The sequence below is a fragment of the Dermatophagoides pteronyssinus genome, unplaced genomic scaffold (assembly GCF_027571235.1).
Source record: "Dermatophagoides pteronyssinus isolate colony J.1.1.1.1 unplaced genomic scaffold, Derpt_VIB-CSIC_2022.12 sq0018, whole genome shotgun sequence".
Taxonomy (NCBI): Eukaryota; Metazoa; Arthropoda; class Arachnida; order Sarcoptiformes; family Pyroglyphidae; genus Dermatophagoides; species Dermatophagoides pteronyssinus.
The window spans coordinates 464,432-484,604 of NW_027461542.1; the positions used below are offsets into that span (position 1 = coordinate 464,432).

Sequence of the window (20,173 nt, forward strand, 5' to 3'; positions counted from 1 at the left end):
CCTTTGTTTTTTTGTTGTTGTTGACTAAAAGATGATAATAAAAATGTGTTGACCATCATCGATTTGATGATTTAACCAAAAAAAAAAAATGGTCAGATTTTTTTTCATTTTTGGTGAATAAAAATTTCATTCGAAAAAAAAACTTCGAACAAAAACAAAAATTTGTTCGAAACTATTTTAACCAAATATGTAGTCTCCCAAAAAACACGACCTGAATATGTATTCTGTTCATTTTTTGAATATACAATAATGTTTATATAGCCAGTTAACAAACCTTTAAGTCTTTCTTTGGCTGGTTCTATATAACCGGGATCCCAGTGTTTTCAATGTTTTTTTTTTTTTTTTTTTGTTCCATCGATACAAACCGAGAGAGAGGTGATCTTTGGATATATTTTTCTGTCAAAAAAAAAAAAAAAAAAAAATTATCGATGATTATGATATGGCGTTTTTTTGTTTGTTCTCGTTGTTCTGGATCATATCTTCAGAGACATCTTTTGATCATGATCCATAATTGTTTTGGCGCATTTTTTTTCAAAAATCAAAATCAACTATTTCGACCCATTTGGTTTATTTGTTCGAATCATCTGATATCGAACGTTTTTTTTTGAGCCGCGGCAATTTTTATTTTGTTATAACAAAAATGTTATCAATTTGTAAAAATAATTTTATAATTTTTCGAAATTTATTACAAAAATTTAATCATTATAATAATTTAGTTAAGCAAAAATTTTTTTCAACAACCAATTTTTTATCATATGAAATAATTGAACCTAAATATCCAATATCATCTATAACAAGAAATTTTCCCCGAGATATTCTTCTACCTGATTATGCAATAAATGGTCAACCAAATAAACACAATAATTCGAATTATGTTAAAAACCCTAATGATATTGAAAAAATATGGAATTCATGTAAAATTGCTAAAACAATTCTAATGAAAACTGGTGAACAACTTAAAATTGGAATGACATGTGAAGATATTGATGATATTGTTTATAATCTTTGTCTTTTACATAAATGTTATCCATCACCATTAAATTATAGTGGTTTTCCTAAATGTGTAACCACTTCGGTTAATAATATTGCTGTACATGGTATACCTGATCAAAGACAATTACAATCGGGTGATATTATTTCTATTGATGTTTCTATTTATTATAATGGATTTCATGGTGATTGTTGTCATACGTTTGCAATTGGTGATTGTGATCAACAAGCTAAACATCTTGTATGTAATTTTTAAAAAAGAAAATGATTTTTGATTCATTGAAATCTCTATTTATTCGTTCATTCTTACAACATAGATGAATGTTGCTGAATTATGCCTTTACGAAGCAATAAAAATTTGTCGATCTGGTCAACGAATATCAGCGATTGGAAAAACAATTGAAAATATTGCCCAAAAATATGAAATGAATGTTGTTAAAGAATTTTGTGGTCATGGTGTTGGTAAAGATTTGCATGAAAATCCACAAATTCTTCATTATGATAATAATTCTGAAGAAATTATGATTGAAAATATGATATTTACAATCGAGCCGATTATATTGGAAACATCAGCCAATGTGGTTATGTTTGATGATGGATGGACAGTAGCAAGTGAAAATGATTGTCGATCAGCACAATTTGAACATACAATTTGGATTCGTAAACATGATTCGGTTATATTGACTGAAATTTGAAAATTTGGTTAATAACGTTATTGTTTGGTCGCTTTCTAAATGTATCTTATCATCGATTTTGATCTAAAAAAAATTTTTCTCTTTTTAATTAATTCTATGGAAACCAATGTCAATGATGATGATCTTTGATTATCGATCTTTATCGATAATTTGATTAATTTCTTTTAATCCAATAAGAACGCGTTATTTTAGTGGATTGTTGTTGTAATTATTCCTTGGAATATTTTCATTAAAAATAATTTAATTAAAATTAAATTTTTTATAACAACCAAACGATTTTTTTTTTGCATTATAAAAATTGTAAATTTTTCTTTCAATTTTCGAAATTGTAAAGTGAAATTTCAGCGAGCAAGCAAGAAAGTGAAAAAAAAAACGAAAACGTTTAACAATGGAATCGTTTGCAACAAGAACACCGTCGTCTCCATCGTCAGAAGAACAATCATCATCAACAACAACAAATCAAAAGAAAAAACAACGTACATTCGAACCAAGATATATATCATTTCGTCAACAATTTTCAGCATTAGTTATACGTAATGTAACTATTAAAAAACGGCAATATATTAAAACATTGATGGTTAGTTATAGTTAGTTTTTTGTAATTTTTTTGTAAAATAAATTTATAATTTATAATTTATCAATCAATATATTTTCTAGCAATTATTATTTCCATTATTCATATTAAGTAATATGTTTTTTCAAAAACCGGATTTTGTTATTGTAAAACAAATTGATGATCCAATTATTGATTCAAAATTATATGCACCACCATATTTATCATTTTATCAAACATGGTATTTTATTAATAATAATGTATTTGATCAGGAAGGAATGATAAAATTTATAAATACTATTGATAGAATTGCTGTAAGTTTTTATTTTTACAAAAAAAATTTTAAATTACAAATTTTTTACAAAAATTTTTCAGCCAGTATTATTTCAAACAAAAATCTATTATAATACAACATTTCGTACATATGAACAATTTGAAAAATTTCATCTACAACAATCATTACAGGAAAATTTTTTATTAATTTCATTTGATTCATATAAAAACCGGACGATTGAATATACCATACGGATGGAAAAACGTTTTATACCGGTTATGCCGTTAGGTGGTGTTGGTGAGTGTTTTTTTTTTTTGAAAAATCAATGAATATTCTTTGCGAAAAAAATTGACTGACCACTGATTAACACAGGTGATTGTGAAGATAATGGTATAATGGCCAAACCAACATGTGATCCATATAAATTTTTTACATATGGTTTTTGTACAATACAAGCCATTATGGATACAGCAATTATAAAATTTATGGATCGTGGTTATATAAGTAATATTGTACCGAATTTTAATATCGGTATATTTCCACAACCATTATCATTCAGTATGAGTAAATATCATATGAAAATGGTTATAAGTTTTATAACATTATCGTTTATGCCATTTTTTTCAATCGTACCAGTATCATTGGTACAGGAAAAAGAAAAACGTATTAAAGAAGCAATGCATTTGATGGGTATGAAAACATTACCATATTGGTTATCATGGGCATTTGTTGAAATAATGCTTAGCATAATACCTTGTTTATTAACAACATTTGTATTTGTTTTATTTGAATTGACAATATTTATGAATCCATTATATTTTTATATAATGTTACAATTATATTCATTATCATTAATATTGATTGGATTTTTGGTTAGTGTACCATTTCAAACAACAAAAGTAGCATCGATTGCAAGTTCATTAACCGGTTTTTCAATACCATGGTTATTTTATGGTCTTGAATTAATGGCAATATCAATGGAAATGGAAAAATATATGGCCATATTTTCACCATTAGCATTTGCATATACAATTAAATATTCAATGCTGACTATTGAACATATACCATGGTATTCATTAACAGAATATTCACTTGGTTTTGGTATGATTATGATTATTATTGATATCATACTATATACAGTATTACTTATATTAACGGATATTTTCCTAACGAATCGGGAAACATTCATAAATACAATAATACGTTTATTTAAAACACCGGTAAAAAGTGAAAAATTAAAAGAATTACAACGAAAACGACGTCCGAAAATTGTTGATATTGAAACAGTGGATGATGATTTACAGGATGATATCCTAATACGTGTACGGAATGTATCGAAAATTTATGATAAATTTTCCATTGCTGTTAATGATTTATCAATGGATATATATGAATCACAGATAACAGCTTTGTTGGGACAGAATGGTGCAGGTAAAACAACATTAATCAATATGATTATTGGTTCAATGCAACCATCATTCGGTCAGGTTACGGTTTGTGATCTTAAAGTGGATAATATATTTCATGTTGCCGATTTACGTACACGTTTTGGTATTTGTTTTCAAGAAGATATTATTTTCGATGAATTAACACCATTGGAACATTTAAAATTTTTCGGACGTATAAAAGGTGCAAGCGGCCGGCAATTAGATCAGGAAATACGTTTCCTATTGGCACAAACTGATTTAACAGCTAAAATGCATCATACGGCCGGTGTATTGAGTGGTGGACAAAAACGTAAACTTTGTACAGCGATTGCATTGGTTGGTGGTTCACAGATAATAATGTTGGATGAACCAACAAGTGGTGTTGATCCATATTCCCGTGAGAAACTTTGGTCATTACTGCGTTCGTATAAGAAAAATCGTGTTATCATGTTAAGTACACATACAATGTATGAAGCCGATGTATTAGCCGATCGTAAAGCAATTGTTGTTAAAGGTGCAATTCGTTGTTGTGGTTCATCAATGTTTCTTAAGAATAAATTCGGTGTTGGTTATCATCTTCGATTGGAAATTGAACCAAAAACTGTTGATATAAAAAATGTTGAAAACATAATGTCCAATCATATACATGGATCGAAACTGGTACGACAAACACAAGATGAATTATTATTTACATTACCAAAAAATGAAACATTTAAATTTCCAACATTATTTGAATCTATAGATAAAATTATCGATACAAATCAAGGTATACTTGGTTATGGTATAAAATTAACAACATTAGAAGATGTTTTCCTGAAAATCTGTTATGAAAGTGATGAAATATTACAGGAACAAATTAATCAAACAACATCAACAACAAATCTAAATGTATTTGATTTTAATGAATTGAATAAGATAAAATTTAAACAAAATTCCTTTCTAGTAATGTGGTATTTATTTGATGTTAAAATGAAAGTAATACTTCGGAATTGGCAATTTTTAATATCAATCACTATACAAGCATTAGTAATTGTATTTTTTATGTTATTTACATCGACAAGATTAATTGAACAAATGCCACAACGTATCGTATTGGAATCAAATCAATATCCCGATCAATCGATTGTTTATTCCGGGCCGAATATTAAAAATGAATTAAAATTATTATCCAATTCATTTCGTCCAATCATACATGTTGATAGTATGATTCTGACAAATTTATTGGGTAAACATTATGCTATTACATATAATCATACTACCGATAATAATAAGGAAAATGAATTTGATTTTACTCTATTATTTAATAAATCATATCAATATGCATTACCAATATTACAAAATGCAATGACAAATATGTTATTACAAAGTGGTAATTTAAATAGTGATTCAAAAGAACATTTAAATCGTATTCGGACGGCTAGTTATCCATTACCAGATCGTAGTAATTCATTGGAAGATGGTTTAGATATGTTGTTTATTGTTATGTTTGGTATGTCATTGACACAATTTCCAGTTAATCTGGCAGCCGAAACGATTAAGGAACGTGATGTAAGTATAAAAAATTACAAATTACAAATTACAAAAAATTTACAAAAAATATTATATTTTTCCCATTACAAAAAGGATAATGTAAAAAGTTATTTAAACATAAACGGTATGAAAATATTACAATATTGGCTAGTAACAACAATGGTCGATTCAATTACATTCGGTATATTTGTATTTACAATCATTGTATCGACATATTTTTTCGTACCATTATCAATTTATGTAAATACATTTGCATTTATTTGTGCAATGATATTATTAATATTATATATACCATGTTCAATAATGACATGTTATGTATTTTCACATTTATTTAATAAACGTGAAGTTGCACAGGCGTTAATGTCAAACGTATCATCATTAATAGCCGGTTTTATGTATATTATGTCATATGTCATACGAGTTATATTCAAATCAAATGTATCATATCGTATTAATTATTTTATTTGGCCATTTTATATACCATTTGGTGCAATGCAAAGTTTAGTCTATGTAACTAGAGAACAAAAATTGGAAGATTTTCCCAGTTTTGGACCATATTTTTATTGGAATAATAATGTATTACCGGCATATGTTGCGGTAAGTGTGTGCGATTTTTGAATCATGAATTTTTCACTGAATTTTGCTGTTTTTTCTTCCGCAAACAAACCGCCGCAGATGATTGTACATTTTCTGATAGGAATGATTTTGTTACCATATTTAGATCATATGAAACAAGAACGACGTTCATTTAAATCAATAATTTGCTGTCAGAAAAGAAAAGATCCAAGTGATGAACCATCGATTGAAACCAATCCCGAAGAAGATTTACAAATGGATGAAGATGTTTTTGAAGAAAAATTACGTGTAAAACAAATACTACGATCAAAATTCAAAAATGATAAACCATTATTAGTGATTAGAAATTTAACAAAAGAATATCCAACCCAAACAGCAGTGAAACGTTTAAATCTTACTATGGAATCTGGACAGATTTTCGGTTTACTTGGTCCGAATGGTGCAGGTAAAACTACCGTTATGAAAATTATTGTACGTGATGAATTGGAAACATCGGGAAAACTTTATTTGGAAGCAGTTAAATTTAAAGATCGTTTACCACCAAATTTATTAGCATATTGTCCACAGGTTAATCCATTTTGGCCGGATATTACATTGATTGAACATTTATATTTATATGCATCGATACGTGGTGTACCGGGTAATCAAATGAAAGAAATTTGTGATAAATTAATCAAAGCATTCGGTATAACTGAATATAAAAATCGAAAATTTCGTAAACTATCCGGTGGTAATAAACGAAAACTTTGTCTACTAATATCAATATTAGCCGATGTTAAATTGACAATGTTGGATGAACCATCAACCGGTATGGATCCTAGTTCGAAAAGATTAATGTGGAATTTAATAATAAAAAAATTCGATCCAAATGGACCGAATAGTGCAATGTTAACAAGTCATTCAATGGAAGAAATTGAAGCATTATGTACACGTTTAGCTATTATGGCTAAAGGTAGTTTAAAATGTTTAGGTAACATACAACATTTAAACAATAAATATGGTAAAGGATATTTCCTTGAAATTAAATGGAAAAAAGGTTTTGATTTTGGCCGTATACAACAGGAAATCATTTCCATTTTCCCTGATATGCGTATTAATGAACAAAATCCTGAATTAATTAAATTAATTATACCACAAAATAATGTTAAATCATTGGGTGATTTTTTTCATACAATGGAAAAATTATCAAATGATAATCCTGAAATTGAAGAATATAGTTTAAATCAATCATCAATTGAACAATTATTTATTGAATTTGCTAAAATACATGAATATATTAATTTATAATCACTTTTTTTTCATTTTTGTCAATTTTTTTCATTCAAAATTTTACTCAAAATAAAATTTTTTTCCATTTAAAATTCCCTCTTCCTTTTGAGTATCGATATTATCGATAGATGTCGTACGGTTTGTGTTTTCAATTATTCGATTGTTTTGGAATTTCGAAGCACATTTTTTTTTCGTTTTTTGGTTGTCAATTTCCAATTTCGCATTCAGTTTATTTGTTGATTTGTCAAAATCATTATAAAATAAATGAAAAAATGGATATTACAAAACGAAATTTTGTCGAAAATATTGAACAAATTGATGAACAAATTTCCGATTGTGATTTCGTTTCAATTGATTGTGAATTTAGTGGTTTATTTCAAAATCAACGACGTAATAATGAATTAGATAATTATGAACAACTTTATCTGAATACACGAACGAATATAAATCAATTTCAAATATTTCAATTTGGATTATCATTGTTTAAAAAATTACCCGATGATTATATGTATGATTGTTATTCATATAATTTTTATATTTTTCCAACCAAATGTATTTTTTTACCTGAAGAACAACGTGAACGATGTTTTCTTTGTCAATCATCATCGTTAACATTTCTTGTTGATAATGGTTTTGATTTTAATCGTATGATTCGTGATGGTATTACATACATTCCATTAAATCAATTGTCAACAGTTGAAACAAAAATTAATGCAAAAATTCAAGAAAATCAATTGAAAACAAATTTTATTGAAATTGAAAAAGATGAAGATAAAAAATTCCTTGAAGAATTGAATGAAAAATTGAATAAATTCATGTCTAACGATGAACAACAAGAAGAAATATTACCACAATGTAATTCATATTATCGACGAATCATCTATGAAACTGTACAAAAATCATCATTTAAAGATTCGATTCAAATTTCCACCGGGAAACAAGATAATAAAGGTTCTTTGATATTGAAAAAAGGTACACCGAAACCAAAAGATGAACAAACAAAATCATTATTATTTGATAATATTGGTTTTACATTGATTATAAAATCATTGATTAAACATCAAAAACCAATCATTGGTCATAGTTTATTTTTTGATTTATTACATATTTATAATTTATTTATTGAACCATTACCGGAAAAATATGATGAATTTAAATTATCAATCAAAAGTTTGTTCAATTCAATATATGATACGGCCTATATTTCATTGAGTCCAAAATTGAAAAATTTTTTCCCACAAAATGGTAAGTGTGTGATACCCCATTATCACGGTATTCGAAACTAATTTGATCTTTTTCATTTTTCATATCCAAAAGCATTGAAAAAAGTATTCGAAACGGTAAAAAATGAACCATTTTTAGGAACAAAATTTTCATTAAAAAATTCATCAAATTTTGATGATGATAATCGTTATCATGAAGCTGGTTATGATTCATTTATAACTGGTTGTTGTTTTGTACAAATGATACGTTATCTTTGTGAGCAGGAAAATTTATTGGAAGATGAAAATCTACTTAACAATAAAATTTCGAATGAATTTCGAAACAAGATTTCTATTTTCGGAAATTATGATATAAAATTCCTGAATCTTCAAGGCAACGATGAACCATTAAATCGTAATCATATTTTTCATTTAAATTTTTCAAAATCATTTACACGTAATGATTTGAATGGAATATTTTCGGAATTTGGTGGTTTATATCGTATTGTTTTTTTGGATGATGAATCAGCATTTTGTATAATGAAAGATGAAAATAAGATTGGTGATGCTATTGAAGCATTGATTATAAATCCAAAAGGTTATCGATATGCATTTAAAATTCAACATTATTCAGAATTTATGAAACAACAAAAAACAATCATCAATCATGATAGAGATAATAGCAGTCCACAAATGTCGCAACAAACACCGAAATCATCAGCTAAATTGAAACAGCATCATACACCGACAACAACAACAACACCGGAACCGATAATCGATGAATGTTTAGTAAACAAAAAAATCAAGTTGAATACAACATCAACGAATATTGTTGGTGGTGGTGAAAAAAATAATCATTCATCATCACAATTGGTTGAAAAATTATTTGATGATAATATGTCATGGACGAATGATTGTCATTGATTTGATTTTTGAATCTTAATCTTGTTTGTTTGTTTGTTTTTTTTTGGTGAACATTTTTTTTTTAAATTGAAAAATTCTAAATAACTTTTCTCGTATAGATTTGGTGTTTTTTTTACCAAAAATGATGGCCATATGTATGTGTTGATAGAAGTGGATTTTGAAAAAATTTTTTGATTGAAAATGGCTTCAAATTCGGATAGTATTTTTGATGATATTTGTAAAATTGATAATGACAATGATGATAAAAATGAAATAAAATCAATGTTAAAACAGATACGTATTATAAAAACCATTTCCAGGCGTTTCTGAACGTTATTATCAATATAATATTTATACGAAAAGTAAAGATGGATATAATTATGATCAAATTGTTTTACAACATTCAAATCGGTTTGTGTGATTGGTCTTTCTCTTTGTTTTGTTGTAACCATTGTTTTAACGAGAATTTTGCCTTTTTTTTCAAAAAAAGCATTGCAGTCATTTGTCTATCACCATTACATGATATAATCTCAAAGAAAAAATCAATTAAAAATATTGATTTTTTTGGTAATAATAAACATGTAAATAGGCTTGATAATAAAGTAAAGGGAAAAGGAAAAAAGGTTTGTAAAAATTTTTATTATTAAAAAATCGTTAAAAGGAAAGAATTTTTAATTTTTTTGTAATTTACAAAAAGGGAGCACAAATGGTTGGCCAAGAATCGATTCTTTGTACAATTCATTGTCAAGATGGTACGACATATCCAATAAGATCTTGTTTACGTGGTAAAATTATTGAAATTAATAAATGTTTAGTTAATGAACCATCATTAATAGTCGAAAAGGTATACAGAATTTATTTATTTAATTATAAAAATTAAAATTTTTGTAAATTTTGTTTTGTTTGTTTAGCCTTTAACCGATGGATATATAGCAATTATATTGCCACCATTTAAATAAATAATAAAATACTGTAAATAATAATAATAATATAAATAAATAATGAATTTTGTTTTGTTTCGTTTTTTTCATTGAATTAAAATCATTTTAAAAGAAATTTTTTCGATCTTTCTTCCAATTTATCCAATTTTGTTTGTTTGTTTTTAATATATTCATTACGTTTTGTTTTTAAATTTTCTAAACGATTATTTAAATCAATTATTTGTTGTGGAATTTGATCAATATTATCCAATGCACATTGTTGATCAAATGGTATTTCAATTTTTCTTGAACAACGATGTAATTCTGTATCCAAATTGTTTAATATTTTATCCAAACGTAATTCATTTCGTTTTAACTGGAAATAAGAAAATAAGAAAATAATGTCCATGATTAATTTCTTCATTTAGATAATCATCTAAATGTTCTTACGTGTTCTTCAATCGAATCGACAGCTTCCATTTCTTTAAAAGTTTTTATAATTTTTAATTACAAAAAAAAATTACAAAAAAAAATTATCAAATCGAACAAACCGAAAAAAAGGCGGTTTACATTATATTCGTCTGTTTTGACTTGAATGGTAACACCCTACTCTGTATTCAATCTATAGAGCCATCTATCGATTCACTTGGCTAAACAAATCGCCTTTCTGATGAGTTAGCATAAAAAAAATGAAATAATCGAATCGAATGTGTTGTATACATGCCCCTTCATTCATTATATTCGTCCATTGTATTTTTCTTCTCAAATTTTTCTCATTTTTCCAATTTTATCAAAATAATTCTGACCTTTTATCATTCATTTTGTGTTTGTTTGTGTTCATCAATTTGATTTAAAAAAAATAAAAAATTTTCTGTGTTTGTTTTTTTTGACATATCCATAATCGATTACGTGGTATAGTTTTTAGAGAATATATTTGACAATTAAAATACACACACAGTGCTCTGACAGCCGCTCTTTCATCGTTGTCGTTGTCGTCGCTATCTCATAATCATCACCTGAAATTTTACTTGTATATATAGTGGCGCTTTTCATTTGTTTGTCCTGATCAACCAATCGATGTCATCATTTATATATAAAAAATTCATTGGCTGTTTTATTATATTTGCTGCTCCTTAAAACCAACCAAACATCAAAAAGGCTCCACATCTCATACACAACACAAATCAAGCCAAATCGGTAGTCGGCGTTTCACATTACAATTTTTTTTAGCTCTTTCTTTCGTTTATATTTTTTGTTAATATAAACTTCATCATCGTTTGGTCTGTTTGATTTCTGTTTGATTTTTCTTTCTTCTTCAATTTTCTATTTTTTAATTTTCACATCTTTAGATTTTCTTCTCAGTTTTTTTTGTTGGTTTGCTTGGTTTCATCAATCTTAATTGTCAAGAATTCAATCTAATTTGGTTTTTTTCCCTTAATTTTATTCATCAATTCTTTTTTTTATACTATCAAATTCTTATTTCCATACGTATTTTTCTTCTTTTCGAAGCCCGGTGCTAGTCTGTGTTTGGACTGCATCTTCATTTTTTCTTAAAGAAAACGTTTCGTTCATATTGATTGGTGAAATACAAAAAAAAAGAAAAACGAACGAAAATGTCTCAAATACTTCCAATCAAATTTCAGGAACACCTCCAGGTAGGAATTTCGTTTTTTTCTGCATTTTTTTCCATGATTTTATCCGTTTTTTCTTTTAAAAATTAAATAGTTAACCCAGATTGGTATCAACCAATCGAGCATTAGTTTCAATATGCTCACTATGGAGAGTGATAAATTTATTTGTATTCGTGAAAAAGTTGGTGATTCATCACAAGTGGTTATTATTGATATGGCAAATCCAACAACACCAATACGACGACCAATATCAGCCGATTCAGCCATTATGAATCCATCAACAAAAGTGATTGCATTAAAAGCACAACGTACATTGCAAATATTCAATATTGAAATGAAATCAATGATGAAAGCACATACAATGGAAGAAGAAGTTTTATTCTGGAAATGGATTAATGTTAAAACAATTGCATTGGTTACTGAAACTGCTGTTCATCATTGGTCAATGGAAGGTGATTCTACACCACAAAAAGCTTTTGATCGTCATGCATCATTGAATGGTTGTCAAATTATTAATTATCGTGCTGATCATCAAGCTAAATGGCTTGTTTTGATTGGTATTTCGGCACAGGTAATATTGACCATATATGAAGCCAGAATTTTCATATTAATCTGATGTATCAATTTTAAAAAAATTTAGAGCAATCGTGTAACTGGAGCCATGCAACTTTATTCTGTTGCTCGTAAAGTTAGCCAACCGATTGAAGGACATGCCGCTGCTTTTACAACATTCAAATTGGAAGGAAATACTGAACCATCAAATTTATTTTGTTTTGCCGCTCGTACAGCTGCAGGTGGAAAGGTAATAAGAATTTTTTTATCATTTTTCATATGTTTGAGTGCAACAAAGTAATTGACAAATTTTATGATATATAATAGCTTCATATAGTTGAAGTGGGTACGGCACCAACCGGCAGCAAACCATATCCAAAAAAACAAGTTGATGTATTTTTTCCACCAGAAGCACAAAATGATTTTCCTATTGCTATGCAAATGTCACCTAAATATGATATAATCTATTTGATTACTAAATATGGTTATATTCATTTATATGATGTTGAATCCGGTACTTGTATCTATATGAATCGTATTAGTGCTGATACTATTTTTGTTACGGCTCCATATGGACCAACTAGTGGAATTATTGGTGTAAATCGTAAAGGACAGGTATGATGTGTTTTGGAAAAAAGAAACTTCTGTTTGACTAATATTTAATTTTATTAATTTTAAGGTTCTATCGGTTAGTATCGATGAAACTAATCTAATTCCATACATAAATAATACGTTACAAAATTCTGAATTGGCATTGCGAATCTCTTCGCGAAATAATCTTCCTGGAGCTGATGATTTGTTTATTAAAAAATTCAATAATCTTTTTTCAACTGGCCAATATATAGAAGCGGCTAAAGTTGCAGCGACTGCTCCTCAAGGAATTCTTCGTACATATGAAACAATTCAACGTTTTCAACAAACTCCAGCGCAACCTAATCAATCATCACCATTACTTCATTATTTTGGCATTCTTTTAGATCAAGGAAAATTAAATCGATATGAATCATTGGAATTATGTCGACCGGTTCTTCAACAACAGCGAAAACAATTGTTGGAAAAATGGCTCAAAGATGATAAACTTGAATGTAGTGAAGAATTGGGCGATTTAGTCAAACCGGTTGATGCAACATTGGCTTTGTCTGTTTATCTGCGTGCAAACGTTCCGGTGAAAGTTGTACAATCATTCGCAGAAACTGGACAATTTAAAAAAATATTTTTGTACGCTAAAAAAGTAGGATTCCAACCAGATTATCTTAGTTTACTTCGTCACATTATTCGTAGCAATCCGGATAAGGCAACTGAATTTGCACAGGCAATTGTTTCGGAAGAAGAAAATCTTTGCGACATTAATCAAATGGTTGATGCTTTTGTTGAAGCCAATCTTGTTCAACAATGTACTGCTTTTCTATTGGATGCTCTTAAAAATAATCGTGAAGAAGAAGGACCTTTACAGACACGTTGTTTGGAAATGAATTTGGTTACTGCACCACAAGTGGCTGATGCCATTCTGGCCAACAAAATGTTCAGCTATTATAATCGTCCTTTGATTGCTCAACTTTGTGAAAAGGCTGGCTTATATCAACGGGCATTGGAAAATTATACCGATCTTTATGATATCAAACGAGCGATTGTTCATACGCATCTTTTGAATCATGAATGGCTGGTCAATTATTTTGGTACATTATCGGTTGAAGATTCATTGGAATGTCTTCGAGCAATGCTTACCAGTAATATTCGACAAAATTTACAAATTTGTGTACAAGTAGCAAGCAAATATCATGAACAGCTTACTACAACTGCTTTGATTGAATTGTTTGAATCATTCAAAAGTTATGAAGGTTTATTCTATTTTCTTGGATCGATTGTCAACTTTAACCAGGATCCGGATGTTCATTTCAAATATATACAGGCTGCTTGCAAGACTGGTCAAATTAAAGAAGTTGAACGTATTTGTCGTGAAAGTAATTGCTACAATCCAGAACGTGTAAAGAATTTTTTGAAAGAAGCCAAACTAACCGATCAATTGCCATTAATTATTGTTTGCGATCGTTTTGATTTTGTTCATGATCTAGTGCTTTATCTTTATCGTAATAATTTGCACAAATATATTGAAATCTATGTGCAAAAAGTAAATCCTTCACGTTTGCCAGTTGTTGTACGAGGATTATTGGATGTTGATTGTTCGGAAGATGTTATTAAACAATTGATTATGGCTGTAAAAGGACAATTTTCTACTGATGAACTTGTCGAAGAAGTAGAAAAACGAAATCGCCTCAAATTATTATTGCCTTGGCTTGAAACACGTATCCATGAAGGTTGTCAAGAATCAGAAACACATAATGCTTTGGCCAAAATCTATATTGATTCCAATAATAATCCGGAACGTTTTTTGAAAGAAAATCAATTTTATGATAGCCGTGTTGTTGGAAAGTATTGTGAAAAACGTGATCCACATCTAGCATTCATTGCTTATGAACGTGGACAATGTGACAAAGAACTCATTGGAGTTTGTAATGAAAATTCTTTGTTTAAAAATGAAGCTCGCTATCTAGTTAAACGACGTGATCCGGATCTTTGGGCTGAAGTATTGCAAGAATCAAATCCATACCGGCGACAACTTATTGATCAGGTTTGTTTTTTTGATAATTGTTTTGTATGTAATGACGAAATTTTTTCTTTTTTATAGGTGGTCCAAACTGCCCTTTCCGAAACACAAGATCCCGAAGATATTTCAGTCACAGTGAAAGCATTCATGGCAGCCAATTTGCCCAATGAATTGATTGAACTTTTGGAAAAGATTGTATTAGATAATTCGGTTTTCTCGGATCATCGTAATCTACAAAATTTGTTGATATTGACAGCCATCAAAGCTGATCATAGCCGTGTAATGGAATATATAAATCGTTTGGATAATTATGATGCACCGGATATTGCAAATATTGCTATCAATTCGGAATTGTTTGAAGAAGCTTTTGCTATATTCAAAAAATTTGAAGTAAATACTTCAGCTATACAAGTATTGATTGATCACATTAAAAATTTGGATCGAGCATATGAATTTGCTGAACGATGTAATGAACCGGCTGTTTGGAGCCTTTTGGCTAAAGCCCAATTACAAGAAAATATGGTTAAAGAAGCAATCGATTCATATATTAAAGCAGGTGATCAGGTTAATTATATGGATGTGGTAACTACTGCTCATCGAACAAACAGTTGGGAAGATTTGGTTCGCTATTTACAAATGGCTCGTAAAAAGAGTCGTGAACCATATATTGAATCCGAATTGATCTATGCTTATGCCAAAACAAATCGGCTAACTGATTTGGAAGAATTTATTTCTAGCCCAAATAATGCAGATATTTCTAAAATCGGTGATCGTTGTTTTGAAGATAAATTATATGAACCGGCTCGTATCCTATATGATAATGTTGCTAATTATGGAAAATTGGCCATTACATTGGTTCATTTGCAACAATTTCAAGGTGCTGTCGATTCAGCTCGTAAAGCCAATTCAACTCGTACCTGGAAAGAAGTTTGTTTTGCTTGTGTTGATCACAATGAATTCCGTTTGGCTCAGATGTGTGGTCTACATATTGTAGTTCATGCCGATGAACTTGAAGATTTAATCAATTATTATCAAAGCCGTGGATATTTTGAAGAATTGATTTCCATGCTTGAAGCTGCTTTAGGTAAGTGGTCATGATTATCATAAATATTTGTGTTTTTTTGAAAGCTAATAATCCATATTTATAGGATTGGAACGAGCTCATATGGGCATGTTTACTGAATTGGCTATTCTTTATTCCAAGTATAAACCGGCTAAAATGCGTGAACATCTTGAATTGTTTTGGAGCCGTGTGAACATTCCAAAAGTTCTTCGTGCCGCTGAATCGGCTCATTTGTGGTCAGAATTAGTATTCCTTTATGATAAATATGAAGAATATGATAATGCAATCATAACAATGATGAATCATCCAACCGAAGCATGGCGAGAAGGTCATTTCAAAGATATGATCACTAAAGTGGCTAATGTTGAACTCTATTATCGGGCTATACAGTTCTATTTGGATTTCAAACCTTTACTTTTGAATGATCTTTTGCTTGTCTTAGCACCACGAATGGATCATACACGTTCAGTGAGTTTCTTCACCAAGGTAATGTTTGTCTTTTATTAGTTACGACTCTATTATCTAATTGTTTTTTTCATGATTCTCAGACAAATCATCTACCATTGGTAAAGAATTATCTTCGTTCTGTTCAAAGCCTAAACAATAAAGCAATCAATGAAGCATTGAATGATTTGTTTATCGAACAAGAAGATTATCAAGCATTGCGTACCTCGATCGATGCTTTTGACAATTTCGATACGATCGCTTTGGCACAACGTTTGGAAAAACACGAACTGATTGAATTTCGACGTATTGCTGCTTATTTATATAAAAGTAATAATCGATGGAAACAATCAGTGGAATTATGCAAAAAGGATGGCCTTTACAAAGATGCCATGGAATATGCAGCCGAATCAAAACAAGCAGAAGTGGCTGAAGATCTTTTGCTATGGTTTTTGGAACGTAAAAATCACGCCTGTTTTTCAGCCATGCTCTATCAATGTTATGATCTGATTCGTCCTGATGTCGTATTGGAATTGGCCTGGAGACATAACATTATGGAATATGCAATGCCCTACTTGATACAAATACTTCGTGAATACACTACTAAAACGGATGAATTGAAAGAAACTGTTGAAACCAAGTTAGAAGAATCAGTTCAAAATGAACAAAAACAATCATCCATAGTTTATACACAAGATCAATTAATGTTGACCGCACCACCCGGTATGATTGGAGCAGCACCACCAATGTCCGGATTTCAACCACAACCACCACCCGGTCAACAATTCTTTCAAAGTTATGGAATGTAAAACCAACAACAATATCTTTCCAATACCCAAATTACCCAGTAATTTATCTTTTATGATTTATTATTAATAATAAAAAAATACAAATATTATATCCATAATTCCAATTATTATTTGAAGAAAAAAATAAATGCTGGCACGATATATGTCTGCCATCTTGATTTTTATTCATTTTATAGAAGAAAAGATAAATAAATGTTCAGATTAAACAAAAACAAATATATAAACAATATTTATAGAATTTCAATTTTTTTTTGTATAGAATTGGATGTTTTTTGGCTATTTATCAAAGAGAATCCATGATTTGATTTTAGTTAGCAATGATTTTTGTTACCATATTTTTTTCTCAATTCAGCCAATACCGATGTATAGATTTGATGATTATATTTTATATAAACTAAACGTTTTTGATCATCTTTTGGATGATATTTTTTAATACCGGGTGCATGTACAAGAAATGCATTATCCAAAATCAATAGATCATAATTCATCAAACACATTTGATACATCTGATTAAGGAAATGAAGGGGAAAAAATAGATTAAACATTCATTTATTGACAAAGTTTTTTTTTTTTGGTTGATAATCCAAAATACCTGAGACATTTTATCACGTTTTCCTTCCCATGTTAATCTTTCATCATAAAATGGTTCATCATTAGTACCAATATAAAGCGGTTCCCATTGATTACGATCATGTGTACGTTTGGTTATACGAAAAATATTCAACGTATTATTCTTTGGTATATCGTTGATCCAAATATTTCGATCGGGAAAATTTTGGCATTCATCACAAACATATCGATGAAAGAATATAGCATCCTCTGTTTTTTTTGCAAAACAAAAAGATCAAATTTACCAAAATGAACGAAAAAATCAACAAAAAACGTACTTGATTTAAAAAGTTTGGATAATTCTTGTTTAGTTTTTGGCGGTTGTTTAGTTGCTTTTACTTCAAATATAGGTAAAACATAAACATGTGGAGATTTAACATTGATCACAGGTAAAAGTCCTTTTTGTTCACGTTCGATTAAATCAAAAAATGCCGGAATAATACCAATATTTGGATATAATTCTATATCCGAAGCAAGTAAATATTTAGATTTTGATGATGAACGTGCAACATTACGTAGAATATTGATTGGATATGGAAGAGATTTGTTTGATCGAAAATCTATATTGTCGATTTTCAATATTTTCATTGTTTCATCTAATGATTTTGTGCAATCAAATTTATTTGTTTTTAGAAAACTATTTGGTCCGGAAATTTTGGCACTAGGTGGAAAGGCAATATCATAAACAAGATGCCAGAACACATGTTTGGCAATACATTCATTGGCACATTGACGTAGATAATAGATCATATTTACTGATAATTGAAAATCCTCTCCAGGTGCATAAACGGCCAACGAAATAGGACCATCCCAACGTAAACATAATTGTTCGGCATGATGTAAAAATCCCGGTCCACCTTGTGTAGTCAATGTTATTGTTCGACTATAATCAAATTGTCCATTACCGATAATATAATTTTTCAATGCTTGATATTTATTGCCTCTTGTTTCGGTTGTCCATGATGATGGTTCCAAATTAATATTATCCGGTATAATTAATTGTGAAAAATTTTTTTTAACATGTAAATTATGATCCATTATTTGTTTGATTACATCTTTGTTAAGTAAATCATCTAATGATTCTTTGGCAGAATTATCTTTTTTATTATTATTCTGATTATCTTTGGCTTCAATCATATCATTGATTTTACCATCAGCAAATGAATCTAAATCCATATGAATAATACTATTCTGTTCATCAGGTTTAGCACCTAACATTTCAATTTTTAATTTATCATTTTCATCAATAGATTTTTCATCTTCTTCAATACGTTTATAACTAGAATCATCAGCATTATTTTGGCTTTGTATTTGAACCGGATGATTATTTGAATCAAAAACTTTATCAATCGATTGATCATTTGATTTTATCATATTTTTATCATTTGTAATGACAACAGTATTATCGGGATTTTCTTGTCGAGATTGTTGTTGTTGTTGCTGTTCGGAATTTTGATCCAATTTTTTATCAATCGTTTTGACTTGGTTCATTTGATTCGTTCGAACATTTTCAACAATATGATCATTCGATGTTTGTTCATTCTGCCGATTCAATTACAAAACATTAGTAAGTAATACAAATTTATAATGATTATTAACTTACTTTGATTAAAGATTTTTTCGGTTCATCATCATTTGTTTGGCTGGTATCATGTGGATAAACAACATAACGACGATAATTTGTTGATAAAAATAATAGATAAATACCCAATAAAATATTGAATATAATCAATATTTTTAATATATAATGTGAATCAAGACGAAAATTTCTTAAATATCTCCATTTAAACATTTTGACTACACAAAAAACAAAAACTACAAAACAAAACTACAAAACAATGGAATAGAAACAAAAATTTGTCAACTTTTCATCACTTTTTCGAAATAGTTTCGTTATAGATTCGCGCTCACTTTCTTTTTTAAAAAAACAAACTGTCAGTTTATAGAAATCAGATTAATCATCCATCAACAGGTATATTCTATTGTTTAAATTATGCATATCATTGCTTTGATTCACGATAAATTACGTATCAGGCGCATCATTTAATTCATTCATTCAATATAATAAAATTGTCATGACCCCATTGTTGTTGAAGAAAAATTTATCTTGACAAGAAAAAA

At 28.9% G+C, this 20,173-nt stretch overlaps 6 protein-coding genes across 6 annotated transcripts; 5 read left to right on the top strand and 1 right to left on the bottom strand.

Annotated features, from left to right (window-relative positions):
* Positions 1-569: 569 nt before the first annotated feature.
* On the top strand, positions 570-1,958 carry LOC113796907 (methionine aminopeptidase 1D, mitochondrial-like). Its single transcript, XM_027347201.2, has 2 exons — positions 570-1,231; positions 1,308-1,958. The coding sequence occupies exons 1-2, from the start codon at positions 641-643 to the stop codon at positions 1,683-1,685; spliced, it is 969 nt and encodes a 322-aa protein (XP_027203002.2). The 5' UTR covers positions 570-640; the 3' UTR covers positions 1,686-1,958.
* Positions 1,959-2,069: 111 nt separating this feature from the next.
* On the top strand, positions 2,070-7,406 carry LOC113796900 (cholesterol transporter ABCA5-like). The gene is made up of 6 exons (XM_027347194.2): positions 2,070-2,262; positions 2,343-2,552; positions 2,614-2,809; positions 2,885-5,487; positions 5,563-6,066; positions 6,145-7,406. The coding sequence occupies exons 1-6, from the start codon at positions 2,074-2,076 to the stop codon at positions 7,330-7,332; spliced, it is 4,890 nt and encodes a 1,629-aa protein (XP_027202995.2). The 5' UTR covers positions 2,070-2,073; the 3' UTR covers positions 7,333-7,406.
* A 66-nt stretch (positions 7,407-7,472) lies between these two features.
* Positions 7,473-9,714, top strand: LOC113796902 (poly(A)-specific ribonuclease PARN-like). The gene is made up of 2 exons (XM_027347197.2): positions 7,473-8,559; positions 8,632-9,714. Exons 1-2 carry the CDS (start codon positions 7,587-7,589, stop codon positions 9,438-9,440), a joined length of 1,782 nt encoding a protein of 593 aa, XP_027202998.2. The 5' UTR covers positions 7,473-7,586; the 3' UTR covers positions 9,441-9,714.
* Positions 9,616-10,475, top strand: LOC113796909 (protein Abitram). Its single transcript, XM_075822626.1, is given in 5 exon segments — positions 9,616-9,725; positions 9,727-9,830; positions 9,910-10,042; positions 10,117-10,263; positions 10,331-10,475. Coding segments are annotated over 5 exon segments (537 nt in total). The 5' UTR covers positions 9,616-9,620; the 3' UTR covers positions 10,379-10,475.
* A 1,002-nt stretch (positions 10,476-11,477) lies between these two features.
* Positions 11,478-17,532, top strand: Chc (clathrin heavy chain). The gene is made up of 9 exons (XM_075822617.1): positions 11,478-11,619; positions 11,689-11,994; positions 12,065-12,541; positions 12,611-12,772; positions 12,850-13,137; positions 13,202-15,151; positions 15,209-16,211; positions 16,276-16,676; positions 16,739-17,532. Exons 2-9 carry the CDS (start codon positions 11,953-11,955, stop codon positions 17,441-17,443), a joined length of 5,028 nt encoding a protein of 1,675 aa, XP_075678732.1. The 5' UTR covers positions 11,478-11,619; positions 11,689-11,952; the 3' UTR covers positions 17,444-17,532.
* Positions 17,533-17,584: 52 nt separating this feature from the next.
* On the bottom strand, positions 17,585-20,082 carry LOC113796903 (beta-1,4-glucuronyltransferase 1-like). Its single transcript, XM_027347198.2, has 4 exons — positions 19,656-20,082; positions 18,331-19,594; positions 18,036-18,262; positions 17,585-17,949 (listed from the first exon to the last, which is right to left on the bottom strand). The coding sequence occupies exons 1-4, from the start codon at positions 19,842-19,844 to the stop codon at positions 17,755-17,757; spliced, it is 1,875 nt and encodes a 624-aa protein (XP_027202999.1). The 5' UTR covers positions 19,845-20,082; the 3' UTR covers positions 17,585-17,754.
* Between the last annotated feature and the right edge of the window lie 91 nt (positions 20,083-20,173).